This window comes from Phaethon lepturus, unplaced genomic scaffold, assembly GCF_000687285.1.
Source record: "Phaethon lepturus isolate BGI_N335 unplaced genomic scaffold, ASM68728v1 scaffold24029, whole genome shotgun sequence".
Taxonomy (NCBI): Eukaryota; Metazoa; Chordata; class Aves; order Phaethontiformes; family Phaethontidae; genus Phaethon; species Phaethon lepturus.
In genome coordinates, this window is record NW_010561610.1 from 36,642 (window position 1) to 53,644 (window position 17,003).

Consider the following 17,003-nt stretch of genomic DNA (forward strand, 5'->3'; position numbering starts at 1 on the left):
AATTGTAGCCTGGCCTCAGAGCAAGCTCAGGTCTTGCCCCTGCATAGCAATAGTTCCCACTGCAGGCCTTTGCTTTGTGAGCCACTGCCTTACGCAGCATCCAGAGTCCAAGTGCTCCTGTGCAGAGTAGTAATTCCCAAACCTGGGACCAGGTATGTCACCTGGAAACAAGATACGTCTTATCAGCTGCTCCTGTGGAGACAAAGGCTCTTGCCTCCTTTAGACTGTGTACAGAGGCAGTTTTCTTCAAAGTAACAAGTCACTGACTGCATTGCAGGGAGTTTGTGAGAGCAAACAACAGTGTTTATAATGACATGGTGATAGGAGGGGAGGAAAAAAGCCACATCCAACAGAAAATTAATACTTGGGTGGATAGGAGATGGAGCCCTATGTTCCTTCAGGGACACAATTATGAGACCTTTTCAGTTGTCAGCCTTCTGAAGTTCTGTTTGATTCTGATACTTAGGCACAATCTAGTAAACAGCCTGGGAGCTCTGACATTTTGCAGGAAAGCAGCACAGCAACCAGTGAAATACTGGGAGAAGTAATGCCATGTTAGCGCCAAGTGGGTAGAATGACTCACTGAGGAACACTCATATGAATTAAAAGAACTTGGAGAACATCATTTGAATGTACAGCAGTGTTTGTGATGGTGACTGTTGCCAATGGGATGCTGAAGATCATTGGCTAAATTAGTTACCTCTAGTCACAACTAGACACAGACTTTACTTGTCTTAGGAATTGAGAGGCACATCTGTCTTCCACATTGATGGATACGAAGTAACTCCAGAATTGGAGAACTATCTGGTTTAATTCAGGTAGTAAATTCAGATTACTAACTTAATACTCAAGTCAGAGGAGCATCATTTATAGTAGCCAAGGAAATATAATTCATGTAGAGCACTAGTAATAGCCATTTCAGAGACTTTTTACTAGCAAAAAGTCAGTATTTATTTTGCAAAAAGTATGTGGATACTTCAGATTTTGCAGTGATTAATGTGTCACCTAAAGAATAGTTTCTCCAAGAGTTGTGAGGAACAGTTTAGTTCTTCAATTTTCTAAGTGTCAAAGTGACAGCTCTTTTCATATGCTGCAAAATTTTTTAAAAAACACAGACATTGTATGTTTTTTGGATTTTCTCCAGGATGAAGTTCCATCTTCTCTATGACTTTGCAGGTAATCATCCAGCATCAAAAACTGCTCATTTCCAAAGCCAACAACACCATCAACTACACACTGCTGAGTAATGACAATGCCTTCTTGAGCTACTACCCTCATTACTTCACACAGCGGACTCTGACAGCACGTTTTCAGATGAACAATACAAAGCCACCTCACGTCCAGATGGTGCGGAAACCAGTGCTGACTGTCATGGGCTTGCTGGCACTGCTAGGTATAGTAATCTCTGGTTAAAGAGCACATCAATAACCTCTTCTACCTAGAAGCTTCCTGCCTAAGAGAGATTATTCTAGCCATCTCACTGATGATAAAAGCAGGATTTCTCCTACCCTCTGTTTACTAGCTGTGTTAAGAGAATGAAACTTCATTTCCTCTGAGAACTTAATAGCTCAGGAGATGTTCCTGACACTCTTTTATCCTTTTGATTTAGTTTACTGCTTTGTTTATACCCTCTGTATACGAGCCATTCCTTTTTTGCTGACTGGTAACTTCCCTCTTGTGCCATCACATCATGCTGCAGACGTCTTTAAGAAATCCCCACAGCTGGAAGACCATGCAGCACACTAAAGGAAGTTCCTAATTCACTGTTACATGCTTAGATGTGGCTAGCTGAACTGCTCAGCATAAGAACTACTGTAGTATGTGCATGCATGCTCTGCTGTTGTAAAATAAGCCTGACTGAATACTTTACCTAGCAAAATAAGCTAGAACATAGCTCAACGTATAGATCCCCATGTTTTGACTTTTCCAGTATCAGAAGCTGATACAGGACTGACTAGCAGTGATGCTTACAGAGTTGTCACATTTTTTAAAGGAGAAAAGCAGATTTTTGCAGAAGTGAACAGCAGTGAAGGTGAGAGCACTCAAAACAGCACAATTGGTGTCCTGGCATCTGTGCACACCCCAAGTGAGATGCAACCCTCAGACAGTTGGCAAGCTACTCTACTGATGTATTCAAGTGAGGATAACAGGACTTCATTGAATATCAGCACCGTCACAGTGAATGCCACCCACTTCCCCAAACTTAGAGGTAAACAAATATCATGTAGGCAGCTCACATAATTGATCTTTAGGATAGAACATCTGCTGAAACACTACTGCCAAGTTGTCTTTCATTGCCAGAGTGAGCTTCATTTGCTAACTTTCTCTCTCATCTTTTGGGCACTCCCAGATTTTCTCAGATATGGTGCTCTTCTAGGAAAGTTTCTTTCCTAATGCCTGCACTTTGACCCTGCTTTTAATAGCAACTGCAAGTGCTATATTTTTGGAAAGCTACTAATCTCAGTGTCTGTGGCTGGATATTGCCAGGCAACAATTCACTTACTGGGATGACTCCAAGACAACCAACAAGACCACATGATTACACAGTTGTTGCAGTTGTCCAACTAATGAGTGCAGCACGTGTGCAAAAAATAAGAGGGTTTCAATTCTGGTTATGGAAGTAACAGCTTGAAATGTAAACTTGGCAAATATAAATTGTAGAGCCTTGTAAGAGGGCTAGCCTCGTGACTTTCCAGTGAATGCCAGGCTCCAAAGTGCTGAAATTACTTTCGAGAAGTAGACTTAAACACTTTCTGCTAAAGTTATTTTTGTTAATCTTTAAATCCAAGTAAAGAGTTTACTCTTTCGTTTGTGTTCCTTAAGAGCTGGTGTATGTGACATATTACCTGGATAACAACCAAACCAATCCCTACCTGAAGTGGAAAAAGCTAGGAAGCCCTGACTTTCCTTCCCCAGAACAGTTCCAGCAAATAAGGGATGCTGAGGTATGACCCTTTGTTTGCTTGAAGTGTTGTATGGATGAAGTGCTGGTGAATTGATTAACTACAGCTAAAGAGACAAGAAATCAGCTCAGGTAGTTGAAATTTCCTTAGCCCACAGTCATGCACATCTCATATACAAAAGAAAATGCACTTGCAGTCACACAGAGAAATGTAGCTGATACATACTGCTTTTATGTTATACAAGAGACTAAATGTAGATGACCAACTTCTTTGCCTCTGGCCTACCCTTAACCAAGGAGGCAGAGTTCCTCCAGAGTAAGTTCCACCTTCCCTCTCAAACTTCAGTAAGCTTTGAGCCCGTTTCTGTTCTGTGTCCCCAAATAAGTCACATGGCCCTGTGTATATTACAGAAGGGCCAGGTTGCTGCATTAGAGACGTGAAATGAACCCCTCTCAACAACAGAAATCAAACAGCTGCCTGAGGTGGAAACTACCTAGTGCAAATTCGGAAGACACTTGGCATCTCTCAGGGGCTCACAGGGAGGTCTGCAGTTTCCCCTCATCCTCACCAGTTCTGAATGCACTCCAGCATGTACTGAGGAGTAAGTCCCCTCTGAGAACTCCTTTCCTCCCTGCTGAAAAAAGCCATGCCCATATTACTTACTGTATGTGAGAATATGTGAGCAGTCTGTTACTTTAGCTCCCTCTCCTGTAGTTTCCCTATGCATTCAGACCCACAGGTTAAAATAAAGGAGACCACCTTTATCCCCTTTGGGGGCCCATAGACAGTAATTGCCGTCTGACATTGGTGTACAGTACTAGGTCTTATTTTCCCAGTCACCATAACCCATTATTGCTAAGGCCCATGGGATTCTATAGGAGCCATCCAATCTTCCTTCAACAGAGCAGCAGAAAGGTTTTAGATATTCTTGGCCATCTGCTGAAACCTCATCCTCAGAAGCCAGCTGAGTGGCTATTGCAGCAATAGCTTTCACTGCATGCTGGGAATCCACAGCTAAGAGACGGGGTGTCGTTTGTAAAGACCACTACCCTGAAAGACATCCTTGGGAACTTACTAAAAGTGATAGATCGTGCCTAAAATGCATTTGTGATCAAAAGGGAATTTGTGATCAACCCAGTTTGTGAGATAGACAAACACTCTGTTTCCTGAAGAGCTGGAAAACAGGTGAGAGAGAAAAGTCTCCCAGCTTGAAAAACTTTGATGCTGTAAGTCACATACCAGCCCCAACTCTGTTGGAAATTTACAGTCCCAGAGTAAATACACGGTCACTTTACACTGATGTAACAGTTGGCCTTTAAGTGCTGTAATGAAAGGTTATCCACAACACTTCTCTTTGACTCCACAGGACCCAGTGGCAACAGGCCCATTCCCATTTCCTGAAGGTGGTATCCTGACACTGAAGCAAGACTTTCCTGTTCCCTCGGTCTTTCTCATCCACATCTGTGCAAGACCCAGATCTGTTCCTGATCAAGTATGTGTTGTATTCTACTGTCAGACTCAGCAAATTAGAAACTGCTTCTTGCTTTAAGTCACACTAAGAAGAGCTGGACTAGCATTTGGGTCTATTATTTGTTTAAAGTAAGACTTAGTAAACAAACACTTCTCTCTGATTAGAAGTCTTTCCAGGGCACAATTAAAGATAAAGCATTCCACAGCAAGTGATGGGAGCCACCACTGAGATAAATGCAAGTTTAAGTTAAAATAATAATGCCGTACTGGAAAGTGCAGTATCTTTTTTAAAATCACAACATGTGCTACCAGGCTTGACAACAGCTCTCCAGTTAATAATTGATAAGTAAAAATAAAATGGAATCATGGCTGTTGTAGATTAGACATCTATATCTGATCATTCGGTCCCACCCATGTTCATAGTGGTGCCCAGAGCCTCTGAAGGTCCTCTGCAAGGTTGACAGGTTGGAGACATAGGCTACAAAGCCACAGAGCCAGGAATTTTGTTTTTTTCCCCAGTCTCAATGGAAAAAGTCAAATAATTAGGAATGATGAGCATAGAAATCTGACCTGCCTGATTGTTTTGTACAGTTGTCTTACATGGATATGTGTCTTTGAACAGGTGACTGGTGTTCGTTTGATCCCTCTCACAAAGGGGCAGGTCATTGTGTTGTGGGACAATGGCTGTGTAAATACAAAGTAAGTAGCTTTTAAAATAAAATGCATATAACCGAGTTACCAGCACATTACTTCCTAAGTTGCCACCAGTCCTACAAAGTGAAATGAGTTACAAATTAATGACTACTTGCCCCTTGAGAGGTGCTACACTGCATTTGTCTGACAAAATGAACTGTAGGACCTACATGCAGTAACTATGGAGAGCAACCCTGGCTAATTTGCCATCTGAGCAAGGGAACCTGCTTGTTGCTTACCAGCATCCAATGACATTTTTGAGGGACTTGCCTTCAGCATAGCAGACAGGAGGATCCATGATAAAAGTTCTATTAGCAGCAGGTGCCTAAGTGGGATCTTGCAAGTCCTTGTAAGAGATGTGAGCTGGAAGAGAAAAAACTCAGTTCCTTGCTCCAGCAAGCTGTACTAGACTGGAAACCCTCTGGAGGTGAACTGTCAGAGGCAATCCAAGGTACATCCAGACTCCCTCTGGAAGCACTGACTTAGCTCCTTTCCAAGCCAGTCTCTGTAAACTCTTCAGCCTTGATAACCCTGGTATGGGAGTAAAAGATGCTTAACAGTTTGTGGTGCTGCAAGTACCCAATATAGCAAGTCAGTCTTAGTGTTCTTCTGTGGGCTGTTGGAGCCATGGTTCTTCCTAGTACTGACAATTCATTCCATCCCACGTTTGGTAGAAATGAGTCAGCTGAATATTTCTTATTTTTTTGCTTTCTGTGTTGAAATGCCCTGAGATTAGGATTTGATTGCTCATCACATTATCAGTTGTATTTACTGAGCTGTCTGGTTTTCTTTTCTAGATGTATAAAGACATTTGAAGTGGAGTTCTCATCAGATGGAAAAGCATACCAGCGGATTAACGCCAAAGACACAATATTCACTCTCTGGGTCTACAGTCCAGGTAAGGCAGGAAGATGCATATTATTTAATCTGTCTTGTTAATAGTGCGACTCATGAGTGTGTGAAACATCATTTAGTAACTACTGAAGATATGTAACTTGCTAGTGACGTTCAGTCACAAATAAGAGTATGTCCTTTCCTTTAGCACCACATTCTCAGTGAAAGCCTTATTCTCAAGCACAAGTACTAATTGACAAATAGTTATGAGGACATTATTAGGAGTATTGTCATGTGTAAATTCCTGTCACAGAACCCAAAGTCACCCAGCTGCGAGCCTGGCAAGCTCCCTGAGAGGCAAGGCAGCACTTCTGTCTCTATTTGTAGCTGGTGTAGAAGCATGCAAAAATGAGGAAAAAAAAATTGCTCCACGTGACCAGACCTTGGTGTTGTGCCCTTGATAATAGACTCACAGCAAGGCAAGTCTGAGTTTTGGTCTCAGTCCCACAGATATTGGCCATGCCTTTGCCTAAATTTGTACAGTGCTCCTGGGGTAGGGCATTAGGAGCAAACTGCCTCGGTAACACTTGTACTGTACCACAGAGTCCTGAGGTGTTAGATTGCCTACAGATATGGCATCAACACACAAATAAGCGGAAGGTCATGGCCACCTTTCACGGAGGGGTTGACTGTCTTATATTTGTCATGTTCTGACCTGCTGCAGGGGAAGGTCACAGTTCTGCTCTCATCGTGGTCACCTGTCCCTGTTCCGTTTTATGCCTTTGCAATCTTAAGCTATTGAGGTTCTCCCTTGTAAGAACAGAAGAGGTCCTCTAGGGCAGTTTGTTCTGGCTGTCTGAACACCTAGCCAAGGAGAGACACATTCCTTTGCTGTTTCCTAGAACTTCCTCTTTAGCCCTGACTAGCTGCCTAAGTTTTAGATGGCAGCAAGTTTCATCTTTGTCAACAGGAAAAGCTTCTCCCAGAGCCTGTGGTCACTTGTCCTCAAGTACAGCCTAGATGCAATAGAAATATACCCAGATCAAAAAAAAAGCTGAAAGAGGTAGTGATGTTTTCTTTGGGGTTTTTTTGTTGTTATTGTTTTGGGGGCTTTTTTAACCAAATGTAGTCTAATAAGCAATGTCGCTATCCAAAAGTATTACTAGATTACTAGTAAGCACTGATCAGAGCTGTGTAAAACACCGATAGACCTTGCCTCAAAGTGATGGTCATAAAGACCAGTTCAGAGCGATTTTTGCCAGAAACACAAGTTCATCTTAGCCTGAGAAAGTCTTAGCATCATCAGTGGGTGCACAATAAAATTCAGAGCTATTATCGCAATGTAAAGGCTACACAGGTAAAGGTGTAAATCATGGCTAAGGCCTCTGAAATTAGGATTCATTATCATCTAGTGCTGCACATCCAGGGAACCTATCATATTTAATTGTTTGTTTCAAAAACAAAAAAGAAAGGACTGCTTGAAAAAATCTCACATCCTAGCAGCCTTTATTGCTAGGTACTTGCTTCTCACTCATTATTTCTAGCATTCTTTTTCTTCTAGGGAAAAAAAATGAAATACTAAATCGTACATAAAAATCAAGTAAATAGATGAGAAAAAACATTTATATTGCTTGTGAGGTTAAATACTCTGCTAGTGAAGGCTCTTCCAACTGGATCAAGAATGAAAATGAGCAAGAGCCACAGATCAACTCATACCTTTGGAGCAAGTGGTGCTGCTTCCTGAGTTGAGCAGAGGGTTTTCAGTCAGCCTGCATGCTTCTTGTGCTCCTTCTTTGTTGATCCTGTCCCCACATAACCTGTTCCAAAGGCACAATTCAGGCAGAAAAGTAAGTCAGAAAAAAGGAAATTACTAGTTGTGGGTTGCAGAAGATGTCACAGCTTTCTTCCAAAGGGACTGCTGTTCTGCAGTCTGTACTACTTCTGTAGCTGTACTTAGCAAATCCTAATGAGGAGAGAGGAGGTCCTTGGTGTAACAAAGAAAAAGAGCCAGTACTTGGCCATGAAGAAATCTAGACAGGCACAGACACACTTACATAGGGTGCAGAACTGATTTCACAACTTCCCCAGCCCATTCCACAAACCTACATTTTATAAGAGTAGTGCCTGCTCCTCATCCTCCAAGCACCACAGGTGTCAGCCTTTCACAGTGACCATTTCTAACCTTTTCATTTGCAGGAAGCTCTGTCTCCGGCTTTTACAAAGTGCGTGCCATTGACTACTGGGGGAAAGCAGGCCTGTCCTCTGTTCCTGTGGAGTATGTTGAAGCTTTCAAGTGACTCTGAAGAGTGGTGCCTGACTTGGTGTCTGAGTGGTGTATACACCCTGCAAATGACAACTCCCCAGAAAAATAAACTCCTCCCAAGCTGAGGAGGGAGTATCGAAAGGACCTGATGAAGCAAGTTAGGAATGCAAGTTAGAAGCAACTGCCCCTCTTAACTCTTCAGAGCTCAAAAGGCAGTATTATCAAACAGCCGCAACTGACAACCCAACTGGTACAATTCTAAGATGCAGCCGTAAGACTGTGATTCAGCTTGGTAACTAGGACATATGGGATAAGTATTTATTATTCCCTCTTTTACACTGAGCTAATGGCCAGGACAACTTACAGAGGTCCCAAACTGTGGTAGGAACAGGACCATCACCTCACACTATGAGTAAGGATGGCAGCAAAGGCACAACGAGGACCTGAGAGTGAACTGCCTGCCGCAACTGCCAGGCTGTCTTGACATAATGGTTTGATGGAAAAGCGCACAGCAACCACACATGTACAGAGAGTTAAGTGAAGGATTCCTGATTCCCTGCTGGTTAGTCACACATGCTCCAGCGGGTTATTTCAGAGACTTGCCATATCTTCAGATGTATGAGGTTCTTCACCTTCTCACAGAGGAGTTTCTACCCAGCGCTATCTGCATTTGCGGCTGTTACTTGGATGCCAGAGCTATTCCCCTCACACAGGCAGAGGGAGGGGTAGCAGCTCATCCTCAAAGACTAAGAAGGCGTAGGAAGCTCTATCCTCCAACTTCCCTGCCTTTTCTGCTTTCTGCTTTTGCCCATGTTACCTGTTTGCACTGTGACCGTTAGCTGCTGCCTGTTTGGGGTGGAGGCTCTAACCCTGAAACCCCTTCTTTCTCTCCATTGCTGTCACCTAGCCTGGCCTTCTGCAAACTTTACAGCTAAGGTCTCGCCCCAACATGCCTCCCTTCTCAGACTGTAAGTGACCTGAGGCTTGGCTTTGGGTGACCGGGAGAAAGCTGAAATGCTGATTAGAGCCTTTTGTGTTTTTATATTACAGGAGAGCACACTCTTGAATGTAACAAGGCTGCTACTGACAACCAGTTAGGAAATTAACCAAGAACAGTTTGAGCTTCTGTGCTTTGCAAAGCATGTGCCCAAGCGTGTGATAGCCACAGATCATGGGCTACAGAACACCTCTGGCTGTCCTTGCAGCTGCCAAACACTTTATGTAACAGCAAAGTTGCCTGAAATTGCAGGGGTGTTTTTTTACTCTCCCCTTTTCACAACTGGCACAGTTTGAACTGTGCCTTTAAAATGCTTGTAGAGGGAAGGATAATGCCAGTGAAAACAGCTGGAGTGTTTTCCATAAGAGGAGCAACTTTGTCACACAAATAAATCCCCTACTGCTCTTTCTGCTGACATCAGCCACCTCACCAACATAACAACAAAGACTGCATATTTGATGAAACATTCAGGTCTCAGACAGAAAAAAACAAGTTTGCACAGTAGGAGAGAGCTGAGCTACCTCAAATGGCCTCACTTTCACAGCACAGAAAAGAAACACACAAAAAGTTGGTATGTATGAGATGAGACCTTGTATTGCCTCACCTTCTGGTTACTTGCCCATTTGCTTAAGCTGAAAGTTAGCCTTAAAAGATTAATTTTGTTGCAGAATTCGTAAGAAATGTTTCTTGCCTCACTGAAGTTTGAATAAGGAGTGCTTGTCACATCCTAATCTGCCAATTCCTTGCCCATAAAGGCTTGTGCAGAACAGAAAAGGACCATTGGAGCCTACTTAATTGATAACTTTCTCAGTTTCAAAAAAGTTAGTGAGAAGTTCTGCTTGGATGGAGATAGTAAATATACATTTCAAAGTTATTATAATGTGAAGAATTCTATGTGAAGAATCAGAATATGCAGTTAAATAAAATCTAGCAGTTAAGACATATTGTTTTGCCAATATGAAGTTGAAGTTGTACCACAGAAAAAATTACTTTTAGAAATATTAAGGTATAGGTCCTTTAGAGATTTCAGTGTGTCTGAAGCAGGGGAAGATACAGGAGCTTGAGAGGACAGTTTATCCTGTTAGGGTGTCCTATTTGAGTAGCTTTCTGCTTTAAAATTTTCCCACATTGGCAATCACAATATAGCAGTCTTTATCAAACGAAGGACCATGCACTAGTTACGGGTGTTTGGAAAAAAAAATGAAGCAGCTCTCATGAAGTAGAAAATATGTAAGTATGCAGATCATGAAAAATAGACAATCGAAAATCGTTGCCCTGCTTTATTTAGCAGACAAACTTAATTTATACAGAATCACAGAATCATTAAGATTGGAAAAGACCTCTAAGATCATCAAGTCCAACCGTCAACCCAACACCATCATGCCCCCTAAACCATGTCCTGAAGGGCCACGTCCACACGTGTTTCGAATACTTCCAGTGATGGTGACTCCACCACCTCCCTGGGCAGCCTGTTCCAAAAAAAAAACCTCACAGTGAGACAAGTGAGGTCAGTAATAGCATATGTAAGGCAAATGATGCAGAGCTGATGGGTCCTGGTGGAATGCTTAGCTTTTGCAAAGGTGCAGAACAGAGAATGGCGATTCACTTACTCTTTCACCGTATTGAAGTCTGTCCCTATGGCAAGTGATTTCCTTTAGGGGAAGTTATTATCTTTTAGAAAATTTTAGGCTGGGAGTTCTGCTGGCCCAGGATTTCTGCTTCACAGCAGTGACAGACTTGAGGTGTGCAGCTGCCTCTTTGAAGTGGTTTGTAATTCTCATGCTTACCTTTTTTGTCGTGTTAAAAAGCAAAGTAAGAGTGCTGTTTTCTCTAAACTTTCAAGGTAAAATTTCACACATTACCGTATTGTTTATTGAAGCCACAAAAAAGCATAAATTTTATTTGGAAGGGCAGAGCTTAACATGTTGTAGATGCAAATAAAATCCAGTTTCTTAGGGTCAAGTCTAACCACTTCAAAAATCTGTCACTAGGTCCCTCTTTTAGGACTTTTAAATTAGATACTATCCAAAGTATGGGAGGCAGTGCTCTTTCAGGTATTTTCCTGGTAGTGGCACATATGCATGGAAAGCAGAGCTGGCTAAAAATGGTGCACTGTCTGTTCAGAAACCAGTTTTGAATATTCAGCAAGATTTTTTTGTTCTTTGCTGCTTTGGTATAAACTTAATCCTTTAAGAAATGAGCAAGTCTAAACAATTGCAGCAGAGAAGAGAATTTGATATTTCCAGGCTTGAATTTATTTCCAACGAAGTACAGAAGTTTTGGGCTGCCCTTATCCTTTTTATAATTTAATGTCTACAGAAAAATGTTATTTAGTACTTGAAACTTGGGTTTTCTGTAACCATCTGCTACTGTTTCTGTCTGCTAGGGCTTCCAGAATTGCATGTTTAATTCTACCATCTCCTCCGTTACCAGGCAGTGATCAGCCCTCCCGAAAAGTTTCAGTTTTCAAAGTGCCAGACAGGCATAGCGCTAAGTGGGAGTAGCAGGTGCTTAGTAGTTCTGTAGCATCAGAATCACAGCAAGACTGCAGACCACGCAGGTATGTCTCTTGCTGTCCGTAAATCAAATAGGAAAAATCTAACCACAACTGCAAGGTGGCATTGTTTGCCTGCTCTTCAAGCAAACCCTTCTGAGACTTTGTACCAGTTTTACAACTGTTTGTTAAAATGAATGCTAGAGAAAAACCTTTCAAAGGAGTGTTTTATATTGTCTAATTGCATCTGTACTGTTGCCATCATGGTATCATTTGTTACCATCTTCTGTGCTACCCAAGAAAACCAGTTTTTAATCTTCGCATGAACCCTGTAAAAACAGGATCTGATCATTGTGTTCTGGAAACTGCTCAGAAGTCTTGTGTAAACAACTTGCTATTGGGAAGTAAAGCCTGTTCTCTAGTTGTAAAAGACAGCTTGGTAAGTGCAAGTTCCAACATTACATAGAAATGAAGCGTGAAGGGAATGTGACCATAAGAAATTTCAAGGCTGAAGTAGGAACTTAAATGTGTAGATTGCCTCAGTTGCCACAGCCCACGGAAAACTGGTCTAAGACAACATGATATCGTAGCGTCAGATCTCAGGACTTGCAGTGTCCTTGCTGTGAGGAGGTTCACTGGCCTGTGAAGGGCAATATCCTTGCAGGGTTCCTCCTGCTGTTGCACAGTCATAGCCTTTCTGCCAGCACTAAAGGACCTTCTGAGGACAAAACAACACTCCTTTTCATTTGTAAACATCTTTTTCTTTTCTCTTGGTAGTGGAAAGTTTGTGCAGGACAGAAATGACCTGGGACCTATACACACACTTAAAACCAGGAATAATAGACTGGTTCTTATCATCCAGCTCAAACAGCAGACAAAAGTGTGTCTGCCTCTAGACATACCCTAGATGTTTTATGTTGAACTCAATGGAATAACAAGAGAAGTGTAAATCAGATGAGAATACACTCATAGCTGGCTGCCCTACCCAACCTTGTTCACATTTCCTGCAGTCAATGGAGAGAAATGGGTATGAGCTAACTCCCATCTGCTTATTAACTCACCAGATCATATGATGAGGGCCTGCATGCGGTCCTGATGGGAACATGTTTCCCTGGTTCCTCCAAGAACAAGACAGATTCCTGGGACATGTATAACTTCATGGTGTATTCTCCCAGAATCACCACTATGCTACAAACCTGGAGGCACAACCTTGTGTGGCTGAGGAGGGATTTCACTGCCTAACTCCTCTGGACAGACTATACCAAGCACAATAAGGATACACTTTTTCCTGCATATAGATCCTTCTTGCTAGAACTCCCATCTGCTCTGGTCATGCAGTTACTATAACCATAGACATTAAAAATCCCACTTCTCTAGGACTGGTATTATTGGTCTGAATGTCCTTCAGCTAAGGGTTAGTATTGTCTAATCACTTGTGATACAAGTCTGAAGTTTACGGATCTCCAACCCAATACTTCCTCATGGGAAGGGGGAAAAATGGTGAATATTCAGTCAATGCCCTGACCTTGCACTTGGTCTAGCACAAAAGGCTGGTATTTTTTCAAAACTCAGTAATCTCTGTGTGGTTTTTTGTTTGCATTGCCTGCTGCTGCTGTTCCATTTCTGTCCTTTAGGTGGTAATTCACCATCTTGTTCCCCATCAAGATAGCTTTCCCTAGACCAGAAGAGCAAGGAACACCTTCATTCGATGCGGGCTGAGAGCCTTAGGAGTCCTGCCTGGAAATCCTGGGAAATGGAGGCTTGAGAAACTTCCCTGTGCATCCCTGGGATAATGTTTCTGGCCTTGGAGAGGAGTCTTTAGTCAGTGTTTTTTATGTTCCTCCCAACAGATGCAGTAGATAATCATTGGATACTGTAGATAAGATTGTGCAAGCATCTTGCAGAAACTGTTTTATAGTGTAGTGCTCTGAAGGCCTTCACTCAATAGCAACCTTGTGCCATATACATTTTGAAAACCTCAGGACACGGGGCTGTTCAGCTTGGTCTTCCCTCTATTCTTCGTAAAAATGACTGTGTTGCTGACGAACTGCAGGGGTCAGCAGGGGGCTGGGGGTATTCTGGCATGGTAGTTTTATTCGTAGAAAACAATCAAAGTGAATGTGATTTTACTAAAAGCTGTGGAAACAATATGTCAGAAATGCTCCCTTTTTCTACATGGAGTTGTCTAGATACTATTCATTTGGTTCCCACTATGAAATTCTTGGCCACAAATTGGTTCTGTATCATTCAGTTCTATACCTCTCAGATACTGGAGGTTGGATTATGAGGCAGTGGGGAGTAAATTACTGCTTATGCCATTGGAAATGCAAGTAACTGCTGATTTAAAGCAATCCCCCAGTGTTATTGAAAGGAACATCTGCTTAATTGCCTTTGTAATTCAGAGGCTAGTTAGAAATACTCTGTGCAGACGTTTAAGTAAGATGTACCAGAAATAACCGTAAGATATTACCAGGCAGCAAGAATCACACTATCGGCCTCATCTCGGACCTGTTGTTCAAGAGTATTTCTTAGCTTCAGAATTCAAATAGAAATGTTGATGGGAAAGGTACATTGTGTGTGCCAGGGCCCTGCAGGGACCCACAAGCCTTTGTTGCTTTGTGCAGCCTCACCTGGGACCTCGATATATACCTTGCCCATGGTTCACAAACCCTCTTCAGCTCAGCCCAGGCCCGTGCCCCCTTGGGAGCCTTGCTGCAGGTAACTCTGCCTCTGACCAACTCTCCAGTCCTGTTTCTGGCTGGAGCCACCTCGAAGGCATGTTTGTGCCCTGCCCTGTGCCTTGCTGTCCTCGCGTGCTGGCTGGATTTCCCAGGTGGACCCCAACATCTGCCCTGTTATCATGCATTTGTCTGATGTTCAGCACTGTCAGTGGACCTGTCCCTGTCACCACCCCTGCCCTGCTCCCCCTGCTTGGTGCTGGGGAGGGCCACTGCCCCGCCTGTGCTGGGGCCACCCTTAGCTGCCGTCTCACCTCCCCTCGGCCAGCAGCCCCACTCTTCTGGCTCCCCAACAGGACAGCAGGTAACAAAAAGCAGTTCCAGAGGTGTTTTTTTTAAAAACATTTACTGACAAATGCTACATTAGTTATCCCCTTGAAAATTCACATATCAGTACTGTATTGCACAGTTTACAAAAACCCAAACATCTTCATGTGTTTTTCCGGAAAAACACGCTAGTCCATACTATGATTTTCTTTTTTTATTAGCTGAGTGGCAACTTCAAGACCAAGAGGTCTGGTTTCTGTGCTTAAGGGTAGGATCGAAGTGTACTTTTTAGCAGGCCCCTGGAAAGAAAGAAAAGTAAACTTTAGTCCTTGTAAGTAAATTTGCAAAGTGCTTTAACAGCCTTTTAGCCTTCAGTGAAGCTGTGGCTACAGCCTTCCTGGGGTACTTCTGAATCACAGGACAAGATTAGGATGGGCGGGTGAGAAAGCTGCTGTTTGCGTTGCTGTGTGTCTGTTGGCACAGCACTTGCGCAGCCTTTGCTAGTCCCAGCTAGCCGTGAGTTTCTAGCTTACGTGAGCACCTAGGCACGGGCTCACAAACCAACTACCCTCCCTCCGCTACATGCGATGCGGGGGCATGGGGCAGGGATGCCCACAGCAGTCCCATAACCTTGGATGATGCAAGCACCTGCTCTGTAGCGGAGGACTGGCTCACACAACGCTGTGCCATTCAGAAGGTTTTAACTGCTGTTTTGTGCCCAGAAGTGCAGAACATGTGTGTTACTGTGGCAATCCCCCAGTCCTGGTCCTCAGGCCTGGCTTAGTAAAGCGCCAGTCTCCAGGCAAGGCAGTGTCCGTGTGAAGGGTGTGGGCACTGAGCTGCCAACAAAGAGGAATTTCCACCTCCAATATAGCCCTAAAAAATTATCTCCCTCTCTCATGGATAGCATATAAGCTAGAAGATCAGCTTCCATGCCTCCAGAAAAATGTTCTCTCAAAATGGGCTTTAGATGTGCTCTGTTGGCATGTGTGTGGTGCAACTGCTGACTCCCACGGCCAGCAGACACAATCAGAAGTGCTGCTCAGAGCCCCTCGTCTCTGCCACTCAGGCTGCCCAGGACACAAATCCTAGTGGAGCTAAGAAGAGTGAGGGTGCTCCTTCCTGGAGGCAGCTTCTCCTCCTCTCCTGGAGGACAGTGCACAGACTTAAGGCGAGATGCTGTTATCCAAGTGGCCAAGACAAGCATTTCCAAGCACCAGGTTGTTACACCCATCCCCGTCCTACCTATTGGAGGAATAAAGCTGATCTTCCTTTGGTAGTGTGCCAGTTTCAGCACACAGGATTGCAAAGGGCAAACTTAAGGCTGCAGAACCACTCTGTAACAGGCTCTCTCCCTTGCATGCACTTCCCTTTGCAATTGTTTTCTTATCAGATATAACATTAAAAAAAAGTTGCTGAAAGAGTACAACTTATTTTGCTACAGTTCTGTCACATTTACAGCAAATGTGATCCCCTACTCTACTTGTGGAGTAGCCATTTCAGCAAGTTTGCTAAGTAGCCTGAAGTACCTGACTGAAGCACGGGCTGGAACTGGCCAGACATGCAGATTTCTTCCTGCTTCTGACGCACAATGCGCTGAATGGCTGGGGGGAGGCCACGGGGGTTGCGTGAGAAGATCAGGGAGTAACCATCATCACAGGAGCCATCCTCCTTTAGACTGCGGCAGGCATAGGTAATGGCATAGTTATCATAGTCGGTGTCAATCACCCAGTAGTTGTCCCCTGAAACACCAGAATGCACGTGTTTGTCACGGTGGGCAAAACAGAGCAGGGGTGGACCTAGTCCACCTAGTCCACCTCTCTGCAGGGAGACACCTTACTTCACATGACAAGGATTCAGCGCTTCCCAAAGGATCTGAAGTCACCTCCCATATCCATCTCCTCTCTACACCATGAAGTGAAGAATGGGGACAAGCACAGGGCATCTTGAGACCATGCTGTTCCCCGTGATGCTCAGTGCATTTTCACTTTTTGTTTCATAGGCCAGAAGTATTAGGAGATCTAGGACTTTCCAGGTTTTCTATGACAAAAAATGGCTTTACGTTTCTTGCTTAAGCAGGGGGTGCAGGGCATACAAATTAAATTGTGGCCATACAGATTACATTTCCTATACAAGAAGCCTCAGCAAAAACATGCTTCCTTTTCCAGCCTTGCTCAGCTAAGTGCATTTTGGTGTGCTGTATATGCCAGTGCTAACTGAATGTACTTCTTTCTTATGCATTAGCAGGCCAAGTCCTGCCCAACTTCCTCAGCTGGAGTCCCACAGCTACGGGAGACTCGGGCACAAAGTATGGGGTGTGCAGGGTGCATAACTGCGGCTCAGC

General features: G+C 43.5%; 2 protein-coding genes across 2 annotated transcripts in view; one reads left to right on the top strand and one right to left on the bottom strand.

Annotated features, from left to right (window-relative positions):
* Positions 1–8,818, top strand: part of IDUA (iduronidase, alpha-L-) — a gene marked incomplete at its 5' end in the record, with an annotated part of 42,489 nt that extends 33,671 nt beyond the window's left edge. Inside the window, 7 exons of the mRNA XM_010294061.1 lie at positions 1,177–1,393; positions 1,994–2,209; positions 2,824–2,945; positions 4,270–4,395; positions 4,996–5,072; positions 5,864–5,964; positions 8,097–8,818. Of these exons, the coding sequence (XP_010292363.1) occupies positions 1,177–1,393; positions 1,994–2,209; positions 2,824–2,945; positions 4,270–4,395; positions 4,996–5,072; positions 5,864–5,964; positions 8,097–8,197 (960 nt within the window). The remainder of the gene's footprint in view (positions 1–1,176; positions 1,394–1,993; positions 2,210–2,823; positions 2,946–4,269; positions 4,396–4,995; positions 5,073–5,863; positions 5,965–8,096) is intronic.
* Positions 8,819–14,725: 5,907 nt separating this feature from the next.
* The window catches only part of LOC104626196 (purpurin), a 7,216-nt gene continuing 4,938 nt past the window's right edge, over positions 14,726–17,003 (bottom strand). The window contains exons 5-6 of the mRNA XM_010294058.1: positions 16,189–16,401; positions 14,726–14,958 (exon numbers count right to left, since the gene is read on the bottom strand). Of these exons, the coding sequence (XP_010292360.1) occupies positions 14,948–14,958; positions 16,189–16,401 (224 nt within the window). The 3' untranslated portion in view covers positions 14,726–14,947. The remainder of the gene's footprint in view (positions 14,959–16,188; positions 16,402–17,003) is intronic.